Source organism: Chenopodium album, chromosome 6, assembly GCF_948465745.1.
Source record: "Chenopodium album chromosome 6, dcCheAlbu1.1, whole genome shotgun sequence".
In the NCBI taxonomy this organism is placed as follows: Eukaryota; Viridiplantae; Streptophyta; class Magnoliopsida; order Caryophyllales; family Amaranthaceae; genus Chenopodium; species Chenopodium album.
The window spans coordinates 15,332,542-15,355,640 of NC_137839.1; the positions used below are offsets into that span (position 1 = coordinate 15,332,542).

General features: G+C 35.7%; 2 protein-coding genes across 3 annotated transcripts; one reads left to right on the forward strand and one right to left on the reverse strand.

Annotated features, from left to right (window-relative positions):
• Nucleotides 1-4,475: 4,475 nt before the first annotated feature.
• On the reverse strand, nt 4,476-12,396 carry LOC145635903 (protein EFFECTOR OF TRANSCRIPTION 2-like). Its single transcript, XM_081687277.1, has 2 exons — nt 11,941-12,396; nt 4,476-5,790 (listed from the first exon to the last, which is right to left on the reverse strand). The coding sequence occupies exons 1-2, from the start codon at nt 12,364-12,366 to the stop codon at nt 4,924-4,926; spliced, it is 1,293 nt and encodes a 430-aa protein (XP_081543403.1). The 5' UTR covers nt 12,367-12,396; the 3' UTR covers nt 4,476-4,923.
• Nucleotides 12,397-15,744: 3,348 nt separating this feature from the next.
• On the forward strand, nt 15,745-22,207 carry LOC145635904 (inactive protein kinase SELMODRAFT_444075-like). Of its 2 annotated transcripts, XM_081687279.1 has the most exons (10): nt 15,745-16,273; nt 17,723-17,877; nt 17,968-18,062; nt 18,209-18,246; nt 18,289-19,212; nt 19,595-19,755; nt 20,030-20,106; nt 20,188-20,335; nt 20,422-20,571; nt 21,670-22,207. In XM_081687279.1, exons 1-10 carry the CDS (start codon nt 16,123-16,125, stop codon nt 21,712-21,714), a joined length of 1,944 nt encoding a protein of 647 aa, XP_081543405.1. In that variant the 5' UTR covers nt 15,745-16,122; the 3' UTR covers nt 21,715-22,207. The 2 variants fall into 2 exon arrangements, with proteins under 2 accessions (XP_081543405.1, XP_081543404.1); XM_081687278.1 differs by having other exon boundaries at nt 18,209-19,212.
• The last annotated feature ends 892 nt before the right edge of the window (nt 22,208-23,099 follow it).

The window sequence follows — 23,099 nt, forward strand, 5'->3', positions numbered from 1 at the left end:
GAGCCCAATCGTATTCCAAATAGGGGCCCAAGTGAGCCGCCCGGCCAAAGAGGCTGGCGCCTGGAGGCGCGCCCGGCCGGGCGGGAGAAGCTAAGGTTAGCGCCCGGTTACGCGCCCGGCCGGGCGCGAGATTAGTATTAGGGAGCAAAAAGGCGCGCCCGATCAGGCGCGTGTATTCATTAAGGGACGATTAGCGTCGTTTTAGTTTGTTTTAGTTTAGGATTTGTACGGAGTATAAATACTCCTCCGTAATACGATTTGAGGGGATCTCTCATCTCTTTTTCCTCTCTCTCTTTTTACTCTTTCTTTACTCTCTTAATTGGTTGTCTTAGATTTCTTTCTCCTAAACCTTTGTTCTCAATCTACTCTTAATTCCAGATTTATTTTGGTAACGATTTCTCTTCTCTTAATCTTAGTTGTTTATTTTATTCCTTTCATCATGACTTATTTTATTGCTTTGATTAATTTAGTTTTTAATATGTGTGAGTAGTTTTATTTCTAGGGTTTAAGGGGATCCATAAATAATATGAAGGGGTAGTTTGTTGTTGTTAATTATCAATGCTAGATTAATTTCCTATTGATTGATTTAATGCTCTGTGACTAGATTAGGCCTGATCTTTTATGCATGAGTTTGGCAATATTGATTCGAGATTCGATAGATGAGAATTAATGTTTAGGTCTAGTTTCAATAGGCAGGTTAATTTATAAATGGTTAAGTCGAGATTCGAAAGATGAGATTTAATACCGGTAAATTAATTGTGTGATTATAATACGTAGAGAAAGCCCTTTATAATCTGATTGATGTATGCATTGATGAATGATTATTATATTCTACCCTGGAATATTATTTATTGGTGAACCTATGCCCTAGATCCTTTTATATATTGTTTTCTCCCTAATCTCAATCTTAGTAGTTTAGTTCCTTATTCAAATATAAATATTGGTTACTTCATAATCTAGATTATTTTAGTTAATTAGGAATAGAAAGACTTGTTTCCCTGTGGAAATCGACCCTACTTCCCTATCTTCTTTAGTTAGAGGACTTAGGAATTATTTTTTATTAGGGGATACGACTTTACCCTGTCAGCTTTCCTCAAGCATGGAAAGTATCATCTGGTAGATTTCTTCAAGCATAAAAAGCTACCAAACTTGTCAGTCGACTTTCCTCAGGAAAGTATTTCAACAGAACGTCATTCGGTGGATTCCTTCAAGCATAGGAAGCTACCAAGCTCATTTGCCACCGATACACTGGTGTTAGATAAGCATTCTATCCCTTTACTCTTTTATCTGTAGAACTAACATTTTTCTGCAGGTATCGGCGTATACAGAGTGATTTAGGATCGCAGAACTTCTTAAATCATTCTCCGTCCCTATCGACTACTTTGACTATCGTTTTCGAAACTGACGTTTCTACAAACTCGGTCAAAGTGGGGGCTTCTGTAGACACCTAAAAATGTCTCCCCAAAACCAAACCCGTTGATGAACACCTTTCACCGCCATTATTGGTCGGGTTGAGTATTTAATCTTTGGAGTGCTTAAATCCATGTTCTATCCAATATATTTCATGAACCAATCCAATTTCTAGCTCATTTCCCTAAACCATAACCTATTTTTCACTTTTCGTGTCCACATCGCAAAACCGAGAGAAACTGATTTTATGGATATACAATTTTCATCCAATTATTATTTTGTTGGATAGGCCTTTAAATAAGCTTTCCAACCATATATCATAAGCCCAATTCCGAGCTATAATGAAAAAGATATGAGCAAAACACTAAACTTGGCCTAAAACCGACACCCTTCCACTAAAACGACCATATATTAAAATATACAAATCATTTTGACCTGATTCAAATTGGGTTGGAAGGTAGACTTGATAAGATTTCCAATGATATATTATTCCGAGTTACGGATCAAAATTTATGATGATTTTAAAAACGGGTAAAAAACTGGAATCACCACGCACAATGCAAAAGCACCGTGTCACGGGAGTTTGCCCGGTCTGATGGTGCCTTCCCCCATCTGACGGTGCCTTATTCCGTGACACGGTACTGTACATCGTGTCACGGTGCCATTTTTGAAGCTCTTTCGCGTCAAATTCCACCGTGGCACGGTACCTGCTGCCGTGACACGGTATATCCCACCATGTCACGCTGCTTTTTCCGTGTAATTTCCGCGTTTTCTCATACCGTGACACGGTGTACTGTACTGTGCCATGGTGGACACTGCCGTGTCACGGTACGTGTGCCGTGTCACGGAATTTTCTCATGTCTTTTCCGCGTAAATCCTTCACGCGTTTTCACTTCCCGTAGGTCAAATATTTCCCGCGTCACTCCAGTTGTCCACCGCGTCATGGGATTTTCCCCCGTATGACGGTGCCTTCCCCTGTCTGACAGTGTCGGACACCGTGTCACGGCGTTCTCTACCGTGTCGCGGTGTTATTTTTTAGGGTTTTTATCTTTTTAGGGTTCCGTGTGTTCCGTCTGCTCATTTTCCCTATAAATAGGACCCCCCCTTTCTGCAGTTCGGGGCACCAATAATCATTCTCTCTCACCTTACACCAAAAATCATTCTCTTCTCCCTCTTTAACCTAATTTCTAGCCTCCTTATTCTTCCATAATAATTCCCCTAAGCGCTCCAAGGAGTCCATACTTAACCCGAGGTTCCGTCCTTAAACCAAGGCGTGAAAGGTACACATAACTGAGGGTTTGGACCAAATCAACTCTACTTTCTATTTAATTTAATTTAATTTCTATTTAATTTATATTTTTTATTGGAGTTACTAACAATTATTCATGATGTAGCAATTTAAAGGAACGCGCGGAATGTGAGTAATTAATTAATTTAATTACTTATTTTATTTTTATATTGCTAGTATCATGATTAGGGTTATTTTATATTTGATTTGACTAACGCTATTATTGTTAAATTTCTTGCAATATTAATGTTAATTCTTCTATTATTTATTATGATCACCATATTGCATATTTAAAGGGAATATGTAATTGAAAATCACGCCTAATAAGATAATTTGGACAACCGGTTTAGGTTCCTTTATAATCTTGTTGTTTAATCAAGTAATCACAAATATTTTAAAATTATATGTTGCATTAATATTAAACCAATTCTGCTTAATAATAGTTTGGGGCAAATTTAATATTTTGTTTGTATGCCTTTGAGATCGCGGGAATCACTTTTCACTATAAGAATCGAGTAGAGGCCAATACGGGCGAATGTGACTCCATGACTCACTTTGTACCATCATCCCTGATCCTCCTTTCGTGGTTCCGAACCATATGGAGTTAGTAATCTCATGGATTATGAATGGGGTGTAACCTTCACGGGTCAATCGTTGTTGCCTATCGTTGTCCCTTTGTCGTGGTTGCCTTTTATGATCCATGAACGGTTTACAAGTTCCTTAAAAACTTGTTGGCGGCTCCCTACTTTCCTTATCCCTAATCGTAATGTCAATTTCCACTTTCTATGAGTGCCAAGCATATTCACCACATGCTTTAACGTAGGCGCACTTCAAACGACGCCTACAACCATGTGGTAGAGTAACAAGAGATAAATGTAAGAAGGTCTTCACTAATAGACATGTCAATAAGTCAATGCGCTCTTGAATGGCTCATGAACAAATTAAACTTAGCTCGATCATATCAAAAGTCTCTCACTACTAAACAAATGAGCTTGAACAAACTTTTGAGCTTATTTAGTAACACTTAGTACTCGACTCATTTACACTTTGTTTGGATAAAAAGAAATGGAAGGAAAAGAAAGGAAGAGGAAGAGAGGGGACAAACTCTCTTGTTTGGGTAAAGGATTGGGGGAAAGAATGGAAAGGAGAGGGAGGGATCCATTTTCCTCTCTCTAGACATAATACCTCCAAAATTGGAGAGATTTACGCTTTGTTTGGATAGAAAACAAGGAAGGAAAGGAAGGGGAGGGATAGAAGAGGAAGGGAAGAGAGAAGAAAATGGAGGGGGAGGGGAGCTTCATTTTCCCTCCAAATCTGTTCAAATTTGGAGGGATTATGCTTATAAAAGAGAGAGGGGAAATGGATCCCTCCCTCTCCTTTCCCTTCCTTCCCCCAATCCTTTACCCAAACAAGAGAGTGTGTCTCCCTCCCTTTCTCTTCCTTTCTTTTCCTTTTATTTCCTTCTATCCAAACAAGGTGTTGAAGGGAAAACGAAGCTCACCTCACCCTCCCTTTCTTCTCTCTTCCCTTCCTCTTCTATCCCTCTCTTTTCTTTCCTTCCTTGTTTCCTATCCAAACAAAGCATTAGTATGGTAGACAACTTGTTCATGTTCATTTAGAAGCTCATTTAAAACTCATTAAAGCTCAAATTTTACAAAATAGAATTACTGAGTGAGTACATCCTTACTGAGTAAAAGTATCGTGCATCAGATTTTAATAGCCAACACCAAAGACAAAAAAAATCATAGTGTTCCTAAGAATCAACAACAATTAAAACTTCCAGTAAAAGAGGTATCCAACTTTTATTCCTCCCTTCTGATCTGTAACATAAATTACAGAGTATAAAAATATATCTTAAACTTTTCAGATGTCTCTTTAAAGTATGGCTAAACTCTAAGATACAAATCTATTCCTATGGAAAAATTAATGAAAAGAAAAATACACACGTTGTTCTACATTGCTTTTGTTTTCATTTTCTGTTCTGTATTTAATTTAAAACAGACTGTATTTTGTGTTTCTATTTCTTAAAATAAATATTAAAAAGAGCTATAATTTTGAGTACACAATAAGTGCTTATTTTGAGTCTGTGCCAGTCTTGAGTCCTCCTTCTGCAGTAAGAACTACCTGCTGATGGTCGAAAACACTCGGACTAGCCCAGTGTCCACAATAAGTGAGTAGCAGATAATCTTGTACAGGCCTGACATCTGAGATTGTATCAAATTGGTTTATTTTTGGCCAGCATTTGCTAAATTCACTCTTGATGATGATTTAGACACATATGCATTAACGCGCATCCCTTTATGCTGCTCACACCTCTTTCTTCCTTTCACTGGCTGCCTTTCACAGCATTTTCCATCACCCAAATTCACTCCACAACAGTCTGCAGGGTCGGGATCAGATAGAGGCTTTTCGATAACAGACTTTAATATCAGAGACTTGGACATTATTTGGTTAACTCTCATACCTTTATGCTCCTCACATCTTTTCCTACCAGGAGAGGGTGACTTTGTACATGGAGAACTATCAAGTAAAATTACACCACAAATAGAAGAAAACTCGTCGTTAACAAAATTTTCTACCCGAGAGTTATTAGTGCTGGAGTCCTTTGTCATGATTTTTGAGTTGATTGATACACTAGTCAATCTTCTTCCTTTGTGCTCGGAACAACGTTTTCTTCCTTTAAATGGTGAATTACTACAAATTGTTCCATCATTTAAAATCACTCCACAAATGTGAATTTTATTGGTGTCCTCAGAATTGGCCTCAGGATTAGTAGAAACTAATCGTGGTTGTGAACGAGAAAATTTGAAAACTCGATCAAAGAGGTTGAAATTCTTGTCATAAATATCATGACTTGGTTTGTTGCCAAGTGAAAACTTCTCTGCTTTGATTTGGATGCCTACTTTTTGCTCTCTGAAAGATTGTAGCATCTTCAGAATCTTAGGGATTTTAATGTTTCGCGATGAAATCTTCTCCATTTTAGTTAGAACATCATTAGGGCGGCGTGCACCATTTCCAGCTTTGTTCCATGCATAATCAAATCTTTCAAGCAGCTTAGCTTCTGTTCTCTCAGCATCACTTTTGCTCTTCATCTGTTTCACGGTTCAACCAAGAAGCAAACCATTCATAACAAGGAATACCGCCTTTAAGATTGCAAAAGGTTTTGGGAAAAATTATAGCAGTTTCTCCTACTTATCCATTTAGAGATATAATACACTAGTTTTGTGCCCGTGCGATGCCCGGGTTGTTTATTAAATTTTAAAATATATTTTAATCTATATGTCAAATTTTAAAATGTATCATTGATATAAAATTAGTTAGTAATTGACGTATTTTTGTAACGATTTAAACTTGTAGACATGTAATGACTAATAATAATAATATTGGTGAAAAACATTTCTTGACCCTGTCTGAAATTACTCGTGACCCGACCTGATTAACAGGTATACACACAATAATAAAATTATATTAGATTGTGAAGTATATTATTTTAATTGATTAGAATATATTATAACCCATGGATGTGGTACATTTTGAACTAATTCCTTCGCTCTAAAAAAATATTATGATACAAAAAATAAATTTATATGATAATTTATGAGAGTTATAATCTAATTATTTTTTGAATAAAATTATAATTCAATTTGTACATATGAAATATTGGTACTTTATCAAAAATAAAACTCTAAATTAACAATTTTATCCTAAAATTATATCCAAAGTTAATTGAAAATAAAATTCTAAACTAACTTTTTTATCTTACAAATTGAATTTTATACAACTCTATCCTACGTGGCACGACACTTGGCAAAAAGTTGGAACGCCAAGTGTCGCTGTCTCGTCACCTGGCTAAAAGTTTAGCTTTATATATTAGTTATATGATATCTAGAGATGCAATGCAGGGAGTATCATCCACATATAAACACTGAAAATCATAGAATCGAAATCTAACATACTGAAAGAAGCTATTAAATCTGAAAGATCTATGCTAATATAATTTCTCACAAGTTTGTCTTATCAGCAAAAACACCAGGAATTCTTCCCCTCTTTACCACTCCAAGTCTTTGTCTACATGAACTGCCCTAGTCAGCATAAACTCCGGTTTTCTAGTCAAAACCAACCAGAATACTATCCAAATTCTTTACTGCCGTAAAGTACCATGCCGGAGCATACACTCAAATTTGGATAATGCTATCTTTACTCTTCAGCAATTTGTAGCATTGAAAACGGATTTTCAGCTTGCAAATTTAAGTACTAAACCTACACTTTTACAAGAAATTATTCTACCTCAATAATAAACTGAAGCTAAACACACCAAAACTACACGTTAAATTTGGGAGAGATGAACCCTGCAGCAGTTCTGGTAGCAGCAACCAGTTAGCTAGCAGGGGTAGCAGCAAAAGTTATGTCCATGCTGTACCCTTCTAACAAGTTTACTTTTGCTAAGAAAATATCGCGGTCTTCCTTTAAGAAGGATCAAATTTGTGATTAAGCTTAAAACATTGTATCATCCATCAAGATGGATGCACAAATATCTATGTTCCTGTTAAATGATGGGTTTTTACCATTTTTCTTTCTTAAGTCCCAAAGATCTTACTTTGTTGGTGATCACTAATCATTATGAAAATACTTGTACAGACCAATGTATTACCTATCAAGCATATTACCAATAAGCTAGCAAAGTAGGGTACTTTGTTGACAAAGTCTTTGGAGCAAATATTTAAAGGCCAGGGTTGAGTGAATTCAGTGAACTTATGTTATTGCTTAAATTATAACAGATAGAAATTGCTACCTAAGAATCTATTACCCTTGTTCTGTGTATTTCAAATGTAATTCTGATCATATTGAAGTGTTCAGATTCATTCTACCACAAGATTTAACAGCAGTCTATCACTTTTGGTCCTCCAATACTCATACTTCACACTCAAAAGTCCCAAACAGCTAAAGTAGCAGCTCACAGTTCTATCAGCTTTTTTTTTTTTTTTTCACCAATATAATCAGAATCGTCCTCTGCCCAACAGATCTGTAAGAGGGCCTTGCAAGTATGAAGGTCATACATTACTTTGATACACAATTTAGTACCAGTGTTCCTTTGGAATGGTAAAAAAAATGTGGGTATGAGCTTAGAAATTTGCATCATGTCTGGTGCAAAATCTTGTTTGGGACGAATGAATGCTCTAAACTAATTTTCTCAAGTCCCATAATAAAGGGCAAATAACTCAATGATTCAAAACCATCTAGAAATATTGGTAATCTTTCTAAGCAAATCCCTTTCACACCTATTGCACTATGTACATTCGAGCTACCGCCATGAACTGGTGATACAGCCAACTTTATGACAGCTTGGAACAAATTCCGAAAGACCAAGGTTTAGTGAATGGCTTTTACTATAGCTTGAACCTTGAGCTACTCAATCTAGAGAATGTGCAGCCTACGATCCGACATTACTCAACATAAAAATTCAGGATTTTTGATCAATTAAATCTATAGATTTAATTTTGAATAACATACTAACTAATCTACTACTCATTTTTGGCATAAGTTTGCTTCTGCATGTATACAGGTGCACTCTATTCACCTAAACTTATATAAATTGAACCTTTGGTTTTACCTCAAGTTTACCTGATTCCACCTTAAGTTTACAGAACCTAATTAGCCTTTTTAACTTATTCGTATTTATCATTCAATATACTACAATTTTAACAACATTAATATTTTTGTCTCATGATGGCCACATATTATTACAAATTCCACTTTGTAGGAAAAAAAAAAAAAAAAAAAAAAAAAAAAAAAAAAACCCATTTGCTACAAATTATTCTCTACTTTTGCATGAATTTGCTACAAATTATTTAAGTAGCTATCTAAGCAAAAATTGAAATCCAAAATCTTCATATTTCTTTAACAATTTGACAAAATCGAAAAACCCTAAAAAATTGAATTGGGCTTTTTTCTTTTTTGTGAATATCTGATCAAATTCATATGAGGATTTGATCAGAATTAGTACTCTAGTGTTTGGTTTGATGGGTCGGGCCAAGACAGGGTGTCAATAATAGAGAATTAAGAGAGTTTTAGAGAGAATAGAATCGTCTCATTTCGTATTAGCGTATACACACATATATATACAACCTATCAAGTTAGGGCTCGGAACATGTACACGGCCCAATAGCTATATATACACACTATGGCTTAACACCCCCCCTCAAGTTGGAGCATGCAAATCACAAATGCCCAACTTGCCAAGCAAATACAAGAATTGTGTTTTGTTCAAAGCCTTAGTGAAAATATCCGCTAGTTGATCTGTCGTTTTTACATACGACGGACTAATAATACCATCCTGAATCGCATCGCGTACATAATAGCAATCAACCTCAATGTGTTTAGTACGCTCATGGAAGACCGGATTCCGCGCAATATATAATGCAGATTGACTATCACAAAACAAACTCATGGCGCGCGAATGTGCGACTCCCAAACTCAGAAGAAGAGCCTTCAACCACTTCAGCTCATCGGTGGTTTTAGACATTGAACGAAATTCGGCCTCTGCAGAAGACTTAGCCACAGTATCCTGTTTCTTAGTTTTCCAAGAGATAGGGGAAGAACCAAGAAACACCAACCAACCAGAAATAGAACGTCTCGTCAAAGGACAACTAGCCCAATCCGAATCACACCAACCCTTCTTGCCATAAATGGGAACTCATTTTCATGAAATTTAATATCACGGGACACAAAGATATCACCCGTCTCCAAATCATACACCTTCCAACCCTTCTTGCCATGAGGGTAACCCACAAAGACACACTTACGACTTCGAGGTGCAAATTTGTCACCCTTAGCCTTTTGGTTATGAACAAAGCAAAGACAGCCAAACACCCTTAACTCATCAAAATTGGGTTCTTTATTAAAGAGGATTTCATAAGGGGTTTTATTAGCAAGTAAGAGGGATGGAGTACGATTAATTAAATAAACCGCCCCAAGGACACATTCTCCCCAAAAAGAAATCGGCAAATTGCCTTGAAACATTAAAGCACGACTAACATTTAGGATATGTTGGTGTTTACGCTCTACCCTCCCATTTTGTTGAGGTGTACCAACACAAGAGGTTTGGAAAAGAATACCATTTTCAGTAAAATATGGGATCATGGGTTTAAATTCAGTGCCATTGTCACTCCGCACACACTTAACATTGACATCAAATTGACACTTAACCATAGCAAAAAAAGAGCAAAAAGAAGAATAAACTTCAGTTTTGTCATTCAATAAATAAACCCAAACACCACGAGAAAAATCATCAACAATCGTCAAGAAATAATGAGCACCACAAGTAGACGCCGTGTTATATGGTCCCCACAAATCACAATGTATCATTTCAAGAATACGACTAGCACGACTATCACTATCAGGAAAACTGGCTCGGGTTTGTTTTGCTAGAGGACAAATTTCACATGCTTTATGTAAACACATAGGAGCAGAACTACCTCGAATAGAAGGAAGCAATTTGACAATTTTCTCCGACGGATGCCCCAAACGACGATGCCACAACTCGAATGTAGAAATGTCCGAACCCGTGAGAGCACACACTTTTGGGAGACGCCGGAAATAATATAGTCCATCTATCCGTTCACCGCCTCCAATTAAGCTCCCCGAGGATTGATCCTGTATAGCACAAAGAGAATTAGTGAATCGGACAAAGCAATTAGAGTCATCAATCAACTTAGACACCGAAATCAAATTGCAATTCAATTGCGGAACAAGTAGAACATTTTCAAGAGCAATGTCATCCGACAGAACAACACGACCCTCCTTAGTAGCCATGGCCTTAGCACCATCGGGAAGACCAACGGGACAAGAGATAATAGAGTGAGCATCTTGTAAAAAATTTTCATTGCCGGTAACATGATGGGATGCACCGGTGTCAATAATCCATGAGAAAGATAGAGAATTAGTAGCCATAGAATTAGTAGTAGGATCAAACACACCCAAAATAGAAGAGGTAGTAGAAGGTGTAGGTAGCCGAGGAAGAGCAGCAGCAACGCAGGAGGCAGCAGCCGCGGGTTGGGGTCGCGGGATATCCCCGCGGCCTGGCAGAGCCTCCTGGGCCGTGACAGTACCCGCGGGACAGGGGCGCAGGCCATCCCCGCGGTCTGGCACAATGTGTGACAGAGCAGTAGACAAAGTAGCAGAAGGCAGGGTAGTAGAAAAAGCAGCAGCAGGTAGAGAGGAAGCGGTAGCCGTTGTCGACGATCGACCATATTTGTTCAACCACCATTCAGGGAGGCCATGAACAAGGAAGCAACCACCATAATCGTGACCCGGACGATTGCAATGAGTACAATATCGTGTCGATTTATCACCACGGTTGGACTGAGAAGGCCTAGTAGTCAGAGTATCATGTTGATCGATGTTGTCGTTCGCCATTGAAAAACAAGAAGCAGAAGTAGTAGAATGATAGAAGCCCACACAACTCAAATTAAATATGCACGCAAACCAAAGCAATAATGTAGCACTGCAAGTCCGCAACGCACACACCACTACGAAGCAACCAAAATTCTTAGAATTAGAAATCACCAGAATTAGGGATTAACCCTTAATTCGAACCAAAAACCAAAAAATAAGATATATTATTGAAATTGATATTGGGGATTAGAATGTAGTATTCAGAAATTGATTTGATTTTAAGGAGTAGAGATTAGAAAAAAAATTATAGTTTTAGGGAGTAGAATTGTATTGGCTCCGATACCATGTCAATAATAGAGAATTAAGAGAGTTTTAGAGAGAATAGAATCGTCTCATTTCGTATTAGCGTATACACACATATATATACAACCTATCAAGTTAGGGCTCGGAACATGTACACGGCCCAATAGCTATATATACACACTATGGCTTAACACAGGGCAAAGCTAATAAGCGAAGGAAACAGGTTCAATTTAATATAAAACAAAACAAAATTCAAGATCTATAATTAATCTTCTTGACCTTTGCACCTAACAAATTCATATAAAAAAAATAAGGAAAATCAATAAAACAGTGGAAAAATCTTGCATGAGCCCAAGAATTAAAATTTGTAGAATCTTGATACATTGAACAATAATTTTGGACCCAAAACCCCAATTAAAAATAAAAACTTGCCAAAAAAAAAAAAAAAAAATCAAGAAACAACAAATAAAAATGACTAAAAACTTCTTTCAAAAAAAAAAAAAAATGACTAAAAACAAAGAATTAAAATTTGTACAAATACTTACAGGAGCCCATCGATAAACAATGGGATAGCCTCGAGAAAAGATCTCCTTAAATAACCCAAAACCATTAATCAAATGTGATCCATTACGCCCATAATCTTGAAGCCTAGACCTCACATTATCAGCTTGTCCCAAGTACACCACAACAATAAACTCGGTATCGAGTTTCGAAACATCACGGCCCGAATCAGAGTGACAAACCGCAACTCCAATTTCATACAATCCAGGATTACAAATTGGTGGGAGGTTAGCTACTCTGTATCTTTCTGCCCCTTCTTTTTTTGCCTCATAATTAACCCAATCTGATGGACCGATTAGGATTTTCCATTTTGAGAAGGCGGTATCGTGTTTCGTCTGTCGGTAATTCTCCCTCTTTAGCCTTGGTGTGGTGGTGGAGGGAGTGGTGAGGCCTTGAGGCTCTCCTCCCATTTTTTGGAGGTGCGTTTAAAGAAATGACCGTTAAAGTTTAGGCGGCTTTTTATAGTTGGAGTTCAATAATTTGATTTATTTATTTATTTTTGTTTTGTGACAAGGTTGCCCATGTGAAAATGTTACAAATTGTGTGGTTGAATTTTATTTTAATGATTTTATCTCTTTCCCTTTTTATTTCTTTTTCCATTAAAAGGAGATTCGATTATACTTCTTTATGAAGTATTTGCTTTATGGGTTTTATTTCTTTGATTTGATCCCTTTTAGGGCCATTATACCAAAATAACAAAAAGCTTACTTGATTTCACGCGGTCACACGTCATTAACGTTTACTTGATTTGATCCCTTTAAGGGCCAAGAATTCCAATTTCTAAGGCAAAATTTGCTTCAACACTCCTAATTATGACTTGGGTGCACCCAATACCATGTACTTTGTATAGTAGTCAAAACACTACAAACTAATAACTTGGGTACAAAGCGTACCTTTAGTGAGTTTTCCGGCCACCATTCTTAGCGGAGCCAAAGAATAAAATTTAAATTTTTCGATTTGCGTGCCGAAAAATGTCCCATTAAAGGTTTCGGAGGTCATTTATGTTCTTAAGGATCAAAATTGAGCTCAAAATAAGGAAAAAAAAAACAGCGTAAATTACTCAATTCAACTTAAAAAACAATGACACGCAAATCGATATATTTTATGTTAGTTTTTTGCTTATTCTAAGTTCAATTTTGACCCTTAAGAGCCAAAATGACCTCCGAAACCATAACGAGAAAGTTTTCGACACGCAAATCAAAAACCAAAAATTTACTCTACCGACTCCGTCAAGAATGGTGGCCGAAAAACTCGCTAAAGGTTTTTTTTGCACCCAAGTTATTAGTTTGTGGTGCTTTAGCTACTACGCAAAGTACAGGGTGGTGGGTGCACTTTAAGCATAAGTTCAGAGTGTTGAGGCCAATTTGCCATTTACTAATCTTAAACCTACGTTAAACACAACTTGGTACAATCCAAACCTGAAAGTAGAGGTATCAAAACCACACCCGATCCGACCCGATTTGAAACTAACTCAAAAATATCCGATTCAGATTTCGAATCACGTGGACATAATAATTTAGTATGACTCAACTTTAAAAATTGACCCAACCGAACCCGACCTCATCATTATCTTTTGATATTATGAATTTTATCTAAATATATAACAAATTTTAGCACATACATAAAAAATATATTTTTTAAAAAATTCAAACAAAACGTGCATCGCACGGGCATCATCTAGTTTGATTCGATTTTAACTCGGCAAGCGAATAAAAGGGTAAACCAGCGATCTGACATAATCCAAACTTAACTTTACCCTACCCAACTTGAAAACCCAATAATGAGACGTTGTATCTTAGAGACATTGTATCTTACATAACATTTGTAGACACCAAAACATGTCTACCCAAAATAAAGCCCGATAATGAGTACATAATGAACATGAAGATCGAATAAACTTTTGTTCTAACCCAAAGCCATTTTATTTAAGCCCATCAGCCATTTAAACCTTTTTTTTTTATGAGTATTAATTTAGCCTAAAATCTTTTGTTTTGCCCATAATCCATACACCTAAAGCCAATTTCTTTTTCTCGTAGCCTTAAGCCCTTAATCCAAAACAGAGCTAACCTGATTTTTTACTCTTATAATTTTTTATATGAAGCTTAGATGGATAGATAGCCCTTGACATCACAATTTTAGTGATAATTCATAACCTCAATTCTGACTTAAAATGGAAGAGATATGACTAAAATACCAAATAATAGAGCCTAAAACCGACACTCTTGCACTAGTTCGGCCAAATATTGAAGTCTACAAAATATATTGATCTTATTCTAGTTTGATTAGAAAGTAGACTTGAACTTTCCAGCGATATATTAGCCTTATTTCGAATTCATAATCAAAAGTTATGAAAATTTTAAAATCTGAAAATTCTATAAACCACGAGACACACAAGTCAAGTTGCATGACACGCGAATCCCATGCATGTCTCTCAAATTTCTGAACTTTTCAATTTTTTTACTACTCGTGAATGGTTTAAGGGGCATCAACCATCAACCATCAACCTTTGGGAGCCCCTAACAAAAATAATAAGTCGCTCTTGATCAATTTCCAATTAATTTACTTTCAATAATAAAAAATTCCATATTCAAATAAGTTTTGCTAAACAAAAAAAAAAAAAAAAAAAAAAAAAAAAAACAAAGTTCTACCTCCGTTTACAAAATAAAAGTGCGAAGTGTAATGTTTCCAAAAATGGAGGTAGCAAGGGATGCCAAGATTTGGTTCAATTGCTTGAATTACCTTGTTTAGAGACAACAAGTTCACTATTTTACACTACTAGGTTAGATCCCGTGCCATGCATGGTGATCATTATACATTATTAATGGATACATATTATAATCATAAATTAGTCGAGGAATAATAAAAGTATGTGATATGTTAAATTTTAATTGTAGCTTCTAATACACAATTAAAAATAAAAGTAGGCAAAAAAATCCGACCAATATTTTTTTTTGTTGTTGTAAAACAAATCACAAAATATTTTTAAGAATAAAATTCTTGGTTTATAATTGTCCAATTATTTATTTTAGAAAAATTATTTGTGAAATCTTTATTTTAAATATACTACATTAATATGTAATATGTACAACAAATAATATTATTTTTGAAATTGATTTGTATCCTTAATTAATAGATTTTTTTATATAAAAAATAATAATAATTAAGGACACACTAGGAGATGACATGTGTTATTGCTAGTGTGTCTTTTAGTGTATATTATTGATTGATTATTGATTACATTGTCGACTTCTACAAGACGAACCTTTTTCCAAAATCAGGCTGTCATGCCTACCTCTAATTGAGCAATCCTTATAAATAGCTAAAACAAGTTATATTACCAAGAGTTTATTTGTCACTTAGTCGAGAGTAACAAAATAAAAGTAAACATATGGATGATCAATCATCTTGATACCTAAAGTTTATAAGGATGATATTCAAAACATGAGACCAAATCTCGTTAATATCATTTATCTTTGTCATCACTACAACCAAAAAAATAAACATCAAAATTCTCAAAAATAAATTTTGAATCAATCAATTATCTTCAAATCACATACTCCTTGTTTTAGTAAGAAATAATTTTCTTATACCAAATAAAGTAGAAAGATCAATTTAGTCCATAGTTAGCTAAAATAGCATGAAAACATTAGCTTAATGAGAAAGAACATGGAACAAAGTGGGAATGTGGGATTGTCACCGTGTCAGTGGTCCCACAAAAAAATTCTCAATAATTTTGATCTTACCTGTTTATGGGATCAATTTCATTGTCATTATTACAAATCCAAACTTCATTAAACTTCCATACATCAAATTTGTCTAAGCTCTCTTTTTTATCCTCTTCTTTTTTCCTCAATTTCTGCTCCAAGAACATTACCCCTTTTAACATCTTCTTTACCCCTTTTTGTATTTAATCATGCAATAAAAGTTACTTCAGAAAAAAATGTAGAAATCATGACATTTTGATTGATTTCCCCAAAACCCCATCTCATTTTTTGCATCATTACTCATGCTTTTGCTGCTCACTGTTCAAAATAACAGAAATTTTTTTCTGTTAAAGCTGAAATAACAGAGAAAATTCATTGTTTTTTGATGTGGGTTTTTCTGGGTTTGAGCTAAAATTGGGGTTTTAGTGAAGATTAAAGAGGTTTAGGGTTGAAGAAATTAAGATGAATTCGAATCAGAAGAAGGTGGTTGTTATAGTTGCTGTGAAAGCTACAAAAGAAATTCCAAAAAATGCAATGGAATGGGCTCTTGCTCATGTTGTTCAACCTGAGAACTGCATTAAGCTTTTGGTGGTAACTTCTCCTCAAAATTTTGGTAATTTTTCTTCCATAATTTTATTACTTTTCTTTTTCAGTTTAATTTATTGCTGTTAAGTTTGTTTCTATGATATTTTATTTTTGCTTATTGGGTGTTTTTAATTGAATAATATGCTCTTGTTGGTTTTAATTTTGTCTAACTTATTTTCATCCTGTTTGTATGTAATCATCACTATTATACAATATTCGGGTTTAATTTATTTTGCGAATTGTAGTTCTTGTATTAGACGGTCTAGGGACTAAATTGCCTTAGTACCTGCTGGGTGCTGCTGCTGTAGTAGTACTGCCTCTAACTAGAATTAACTCATAGTGTATGAACATGATGAGGGTTCACTTCTAGAGTGGGTTTTCGGGAGGAAGTCATGATTAATTTGCTTTTGCAGTGCTTAAAGCGTTTGAATTAGCACTTTTCTTGTTTTGAAAGTGAAAAGGGAACTGTTTTCCGCCGCTTTTGGTTGTTTTTCTGCTTTAGAATTGGATGTCTTTCCTAATTTGATCCCTTTCTGGCCGGAAATAATCATAGGTTAATAGGCAGTTCAGAAGGTTTAAGGGATATTAGTTGAACCAGAGAATATAGCATTAAAAATCTTCTCGTCTCAACAGCAATAGGTTTCGAATTTAAATGGGTGTTCCCTTCAGTATATCAGTATATGCCTTAATGTTCAAGAATGGAAAGTCAAGCACTCAAGCGTGAAGCTCTATAACTGAAGCTACCCTTTTCTTTTGATATTTTACCTCTATGTAGTGATCTTCTCTGCTTAAAGCAATTTAGCAAATCGCATCAGAACACCTTCTGAAATCTGAATTCTATACCAGAGAAAGTGCAAATGTATTCTCATGCTTATGCAATAATGTATTTGTGTAACTGCAAAACAATGTTACATTCATGGTTTTCTGCCCAATTTAGTGCTAGGTCATTAAATGTGTATTTCCTCATGGTTACATACTGCCGTTTTATGTGTAAGTCTCTGAGTAAACCCCGATATATTAGTATGAATAAACCTAATGTTACTGTGCTCTTTAGCTGAGCTACCTTGCCTATTACTGGTAAGATTTTTAATAAAAATGTGCCCTTTCCTCTAATTCAAATGTTGATTTGTATTTCTCACATGAATCAGTACAACTCCTCAAGAATATAGCTGCTACTTTTTTTACATTTTCATTGCCTAGCAGTCATGGTTTTGAATTCTTGGATCAGTTGGATGAAATTTTTCCCTTTATTCTTCACATCTTTATTAAGACAGGGGTGCTGGGTGCAGAAGATTTGTACACAATAAGATTATTAAATGCAACCACAGTGTTCTAACATACCAATGAAATATAATTGTTTTCTTTATTGCTCACAGCAGTTGTCGCTTGTCATTGTAAGATCTATAGGCTGACCTTTGTGCTGAAATTAGCTTGTGCATTGATAGTGATTAGTGAACTGTGAATGTACATCATTCAGGAAAAAAACTTTGGGGGCTTCATAGGTTTACTTCTGATTGTGCGAGTGGAGCATGGAGATCTCGCACAGGAACCCTTTTGGATCAAGAGGAAGACATTACTGACTCTTGCTCACAGTTGATGCATCAATTGTGTAAAGATCAGAAATCATGCAAGGCTAGTTCTTTGACTGAGAACCTTAAGTAACTTTTGGTGTAGGCTTGATTAGTCCAGTAGGAGCTTATTCCCTTGTCAATTTCTATACAGATTAATGTGAAGATTAAAGTTCTGACCGGTTCTGTTGACGGAGTTGTGGCAGCTGAAGCCAAGAAAGACCAAACAAACTGGGTGATACTGGATAAGTAAGTAATTTAGTTTCAATTTTCTTTGTACTTGTCCATGTACGTGAACCATATAATTTTCAGAGTTTTCATACTAGGCTAGTATTTAATAGTAATTTACTAAACGCAAGTATGCACTTTGTCTAAGGATGTTGGTTTCTCTCCAGAAAGCTAAAGGATGAGGCAAAATTCTGTATGGAGCAGCTTCAGTGCAATGTTATCATGATGAAAGGATCTCATCCCAAGGTTCTTAGATTAAATTTAACTGGATCGGGTGATGTTGAACCTGAAGTGATGCACTCACTGTCCACCATGTCTGAAGCGTCACGTGCTAATGATGCATTAGATTGCCTGAATACAATTCGGGTGCCAAATGTGACACCCACCAGTAGTCCAGAGCATGATACATCGTACACAGCAACTGATGCTGGAACATCATCCATATCAAGCTCAGATGCAGGGACTTCGTCTTATTTCCTCTCAGGAACGATTGAGGACCAAAGGAAAGCACTTTTATCTGTTGCTAGTGAAATTGATAATCTAGAGGATTCTGATACGGACAATGAATCAATGAGTTCAACAAGTTGTTGTCAGCCATGGATGCTGAATAGTCCTATCGTCGGTAGTGACAGCTTGAAATCTGACATAGATGGGTCACTTAGAACTACAGATCAGATACTGGCCCGTGCATCTATAAATCTGCTGAAGAGATTTTCAGTTGCTGAAATGCAAAATCCTAAGCAGAAACTTAATTTAAACTCAACAAGCGTACGGGACGCTATCTCATTGTCCAAAAAGTCACCTGCTGAGCCACCGCCACTATGCTCAAAATGCCAACATAGGACACCAACGTTTGGTAAACCTCCACAGTCATTCAAATACGCAGAGCTAGAAATGGCAACCAATGGATTTTCAGTCAATAATTTCTTGGCAGAAGGTGGGTATGGTTCTGTTTATCGTGGGGTACTACAAGACGGACAGTTAATTGCTGTGAAACAATATAAATTGGCTAGCTCTCAGGGAGATAAGGAGTTTTGCTCTGAAGTGGAGGTTTTGAGTTGTGCCCAACATCGTAATGTTGTAACTCTGATAGGCTTCTGCGTAGAAGGCGGAAGAAGGTTGTTGGTATATGAATATATATGCAATAATTCTTTGGATTATCATCTTTATGGTATGTTCGCAAATCCTTATGCATATCTGGCCATTTACTGAAAAGAGATGTGGACTGTTAGAGTTACGTGTATACAAAGTATTTACATTTAAAGCGAGATGCTTAGAAATATCCCATTTTATTAATACTATTGTGATACAGTGAATAAAATAAGCAACCGGCCCTTTATCTAAACCTCTAATCTCAACTTATTATAGTGTAATTTGTTAGCTCTCCCGGATATATTGCACTTGAAATTGTCTTTACATGCTTTTGTACATTACAATGTCTAATAAAGTACCCTTTACATATATGTCGTGACATATTTTTGTTATACCTTGTTTCCGTGTGGCCTATCACATGTAACTTCAAAATGGAATTTACTTTACTTTGGGGTGTACAGGTCGTAGCAGCAATATATTAGAGTGGCCTGCGAGGCAGAAGATTGCTGTTGGAGCTGCTCGAGGACTGAGATACCTTCATGAAGAATGCCGAGTTGGCTGTATAGTTCATCGTGATTTGCGACCAAACAATATCCTGTTAACCCATGATTTTGAACCATTGGTATGCTTCTTTCCATTAATATTTACTAGATTGTTTAGAAGAATTTTCCCATCATACACTTGCATAGAAGATTCTCAGTATAAATCATCACAAGTTGTTGATCAAGTATTCTGTACAGAGCTATATTGATCACCATTTGGAATTTGATGTATTCTATTTCCTCTTTTTCTTTCTTTCTTTCTTTTTTTTGTTCAAGGATGCCGTGTCCTATATCTATAAGTTTCATAATTTTCTTGAACAAGCTAACTATGCACGATATATCTCTGATTAATAGGTTGGGGACTTTGGATTAGCAAGGTGCCAGCCTGATGGAGGTGTAGGTGAGGAAACTAGAGTTATTGGAACATTTGGGTAAGTTCAGTACTTCGGTGACAACTTCCTGTTATTATTATTAATAATTGCAAGAGATAGTTACATCCATGTTATATGCAGGTATTTGGCTCCAGAATATGCTCAAAGTGGTCAGATTACAGAAAAAGCTGATGTCTATTCATTTGGCATAGTGTTATTGGAACTTATCACAGGACGGAAAGCTGTAGACATAAATCGTCCCAAGGGAGAGCAATGCCTGACTGAATGGGTATGATTTTGATTTTCCAGGTATCTTATGATAACCCATGTCTCTCAAATGAGTAATAAAATTGCATTAATTGGATGGTCATTCAGGCACGGCGTGTAGTTAAAGAAGAGAATCTCAAAAAGTTGATTGATCCATGTTTGGGAAACAGCTATGTGAAAGAGGATCTTGTTTCTATGCTACATTGTGCCTCATTGAGCATCAGAAAGGATCCTGATTCGAGGCCTCGCATGTCTCAGGTTTGAAAGTCTGCACCATATTTTAGGATTTTTAGGCAATAAATATAATTCAATTTGAGTTCTGAAAGTCTGCACTATACTCTTCATTTCTTCAAACAACTGGTACAGTTCATTTTGAGCTCTTATGCCTCTCGTAAGCTAAGATCTAGCTTTTGTAATCTGGACTGGGGTTGAGATTTGAATCTAAAATTTGAATTTCAATTAAGTCATGAGTGTTAAGATCATCCCTTGTTAACTTTCACAGAAATCTTCCATGTGTAAATCGTTTTATGCTGTTGCATGACATGCATAAATGCAACAGGTTTACATGAGGTTGGGCATTGTTTGGGTGGGATTGGGGGGAGGGGGGGGGGGGGGGGGGGGGTCATAAGGAGCTGCAGGTGATGCCCTACTGTCAGAGATGAATGTATCATTGGTCAACATACAAATAGGATACGTCATTATTGGCTTAGTTAGCCGCATTGACTCTTAAAGATCATGCTCAGATAACCCAAAAAAAAAAAATGTTGGTTATTAGGAATTTGAAATTAATGCTAAAACGCTTTTTTTAGTTGTGCATTTTGGACAGATTTGTAATCAATCTAAATTTATAGATCAAACTGTAATTTGAATTTTTAATCCAACTTTTTAAAGGAGCGATTGATTTCTGTAACCCCCTGTGAAAATTTAAAACCAGAAGCAATAGGCAATGTGCTTTATTGGGCTGGGAGGAATCAAACATGATCCCAAGTACCAAACTGTAAGGCATGTGAAGTAATAATTCCCAATGTAGGAAGCTCATTGTAGCTGAAGATAGTAGTAATGCCGGGGCCTGCTTGAAAGTCTGTTTACATACTCAACTTTTAGCCTATTGTTATGGTTATTTCACTGTTTTCAGTTAAATTTGGCATTGTAAAGTTAAACAGCATCCCCCCACACCCCCAACAACGTGATTTGAATTAAAAACTACCATATCCTCACTCGAGTAAAATATTTGATCCCATAACTTGGGATGTGGAAGGCCAAGCCAACCATGATATCCATGATTAATTTATCGTCATGTCCTGATTTATGTTTGCTTATCTTACTCCACATTGTTGACAATAAGTTGTTTATTAGGTTCTGCGGATGTTGGAGAGTGGCCACTCGAACTCAATCGGTTAATTTAAAGGCTCTAGATCCTGAACAATACTTCAGCAGAAGTCCTTGGCAAAGTAAATACCTTGTTCAGCTCTGAATTCACTTCGGACATGCACTGGAAGTTCTGTGCAAATGAAGAACTAGTGCTAAGAAGCTGAAGAAATTTTGTTTGAAGCACCTCAGAATGACTATTAGTGCGATTTCAACTCACAATGTCTGCAAACATGCAGCAATCTCCATGCAGAGTCACACAGAAGATGGAGACTTCATGCCAGATTTCTATGTTTTTTTTTAGTAGTGATATCTAATCTTCCTTATCTACCTCTTTCATACAAAGCGCGTTTGTAAACTAGTAGAGCCCATATGTGATATACTGTGGCACTGTGCTGTATAGGGTCATGCAGGCAAATTGAAGGTGTACAGATTTAATAAAGCAATCATGCACACATATTCTTGTATTATTTCATTACACATTCCTTAATAATATAACGATCCCTAAGGGGACTACTTTGCTTAATTTTGTAGGATAATTTTGCCCTATATATTTCTAATAAATGCAAAAGCTCATCTAATTAAAATTTTCATGTCATGTTGATCTCTTTTAGGCTTATTGACCCTGTACTCTTTTAAACATTTTTTCATTGTTGTGACATATAACACATATTGACGTATTTAAATGATCTTGTTGTTGTTGAGCTTAAATTGTTTGATCTTTAATTGTAAAATTCAAAGCAGAGTTTTCTTAACTTTTTTTATTTTGCGCTTAATTATCATGAAAATTACTTAACTTATTTTGATAAAATTAGTCAAATTACGATGAAATAAACAGAGGCTAACTTTTATCTAACCCTTTCTTTTTATTAGTGGAACTCGTGGACTTGTGGTCCACTAATAAAGGTATAAACTAAATATTATTGCATATAAAGTATTGGCTGAATATGTCATCCGGTTTTACGGTAAATCCACCTATCCAATACATAAGGTAAAACTAGTGCATGGACTATCCTATTCCAATTCTCGCTCTGTATCTAAATAAGTGAAACATTTTGACTTTTTGCAATATTCATGTAATTCACTTTGACTAATATTTGTGATTAATACATAATAACAAATATAGTCTTGTTGAAACTCTTTCAATGAATAGTTTGTTAATATTCAATTGTTATAATTTTATTTATTGATAATTAAAAATATTACTAGTCAAAGTTTTGCATTGACATACGTATATAAGAGAAACGTTTCACTCAAGTAAATAGGGAGGGACTAGCTTATAGCCTTATCCTAAAGTTTTCAAAAATTTATACATATAAAATGTCTAACTCATTAGAATTTTTTTCACTATTTATATATTAACTTTAATTGTTGTTTTTTTTATTAACATGATAACAATATATTTTATTTTAGGTTTT

Bases quoted from the DNA above. Each gene is read 5' to 3' on its own strand.
- LOC145635903 (XM_081687277.1), bottom strand. From the start codon at position 12,366: ATGGGAGGAGAGCCTCAAGGCCTCACCACTCCCTCCACCACCACACCA. The intron at 5,791-11,940 runs GTAAGTATTTGT...ACCGTGAAACAG, and splicing joins TTGTTTATCGATGGGCTCCT to ATGAAGAGCAAAAGTGATGC.
- LOC145635904 (XM_081687278.1), top strand. From the start codon at position 16,123: ATGAATTCGAATCAGAAGAAGGTGGTTGTTATAGTTGCTGTGAAAGCT. The intron at 19,213-19,594 runs GTATGTTCGCAA...TGGGGTGTACAG, and splicing joins TTTGGATTATCATCTTTATG to GTCGTAGCAGCAATATATTA. The intron at 20,572-21,669 runs GTTTGAAAGTCT...GTTGTTTATTAG, and splicing joins CGAGGCCTCGCATGTCTCAG to GTTCTGCGGATGTTGGAGAG.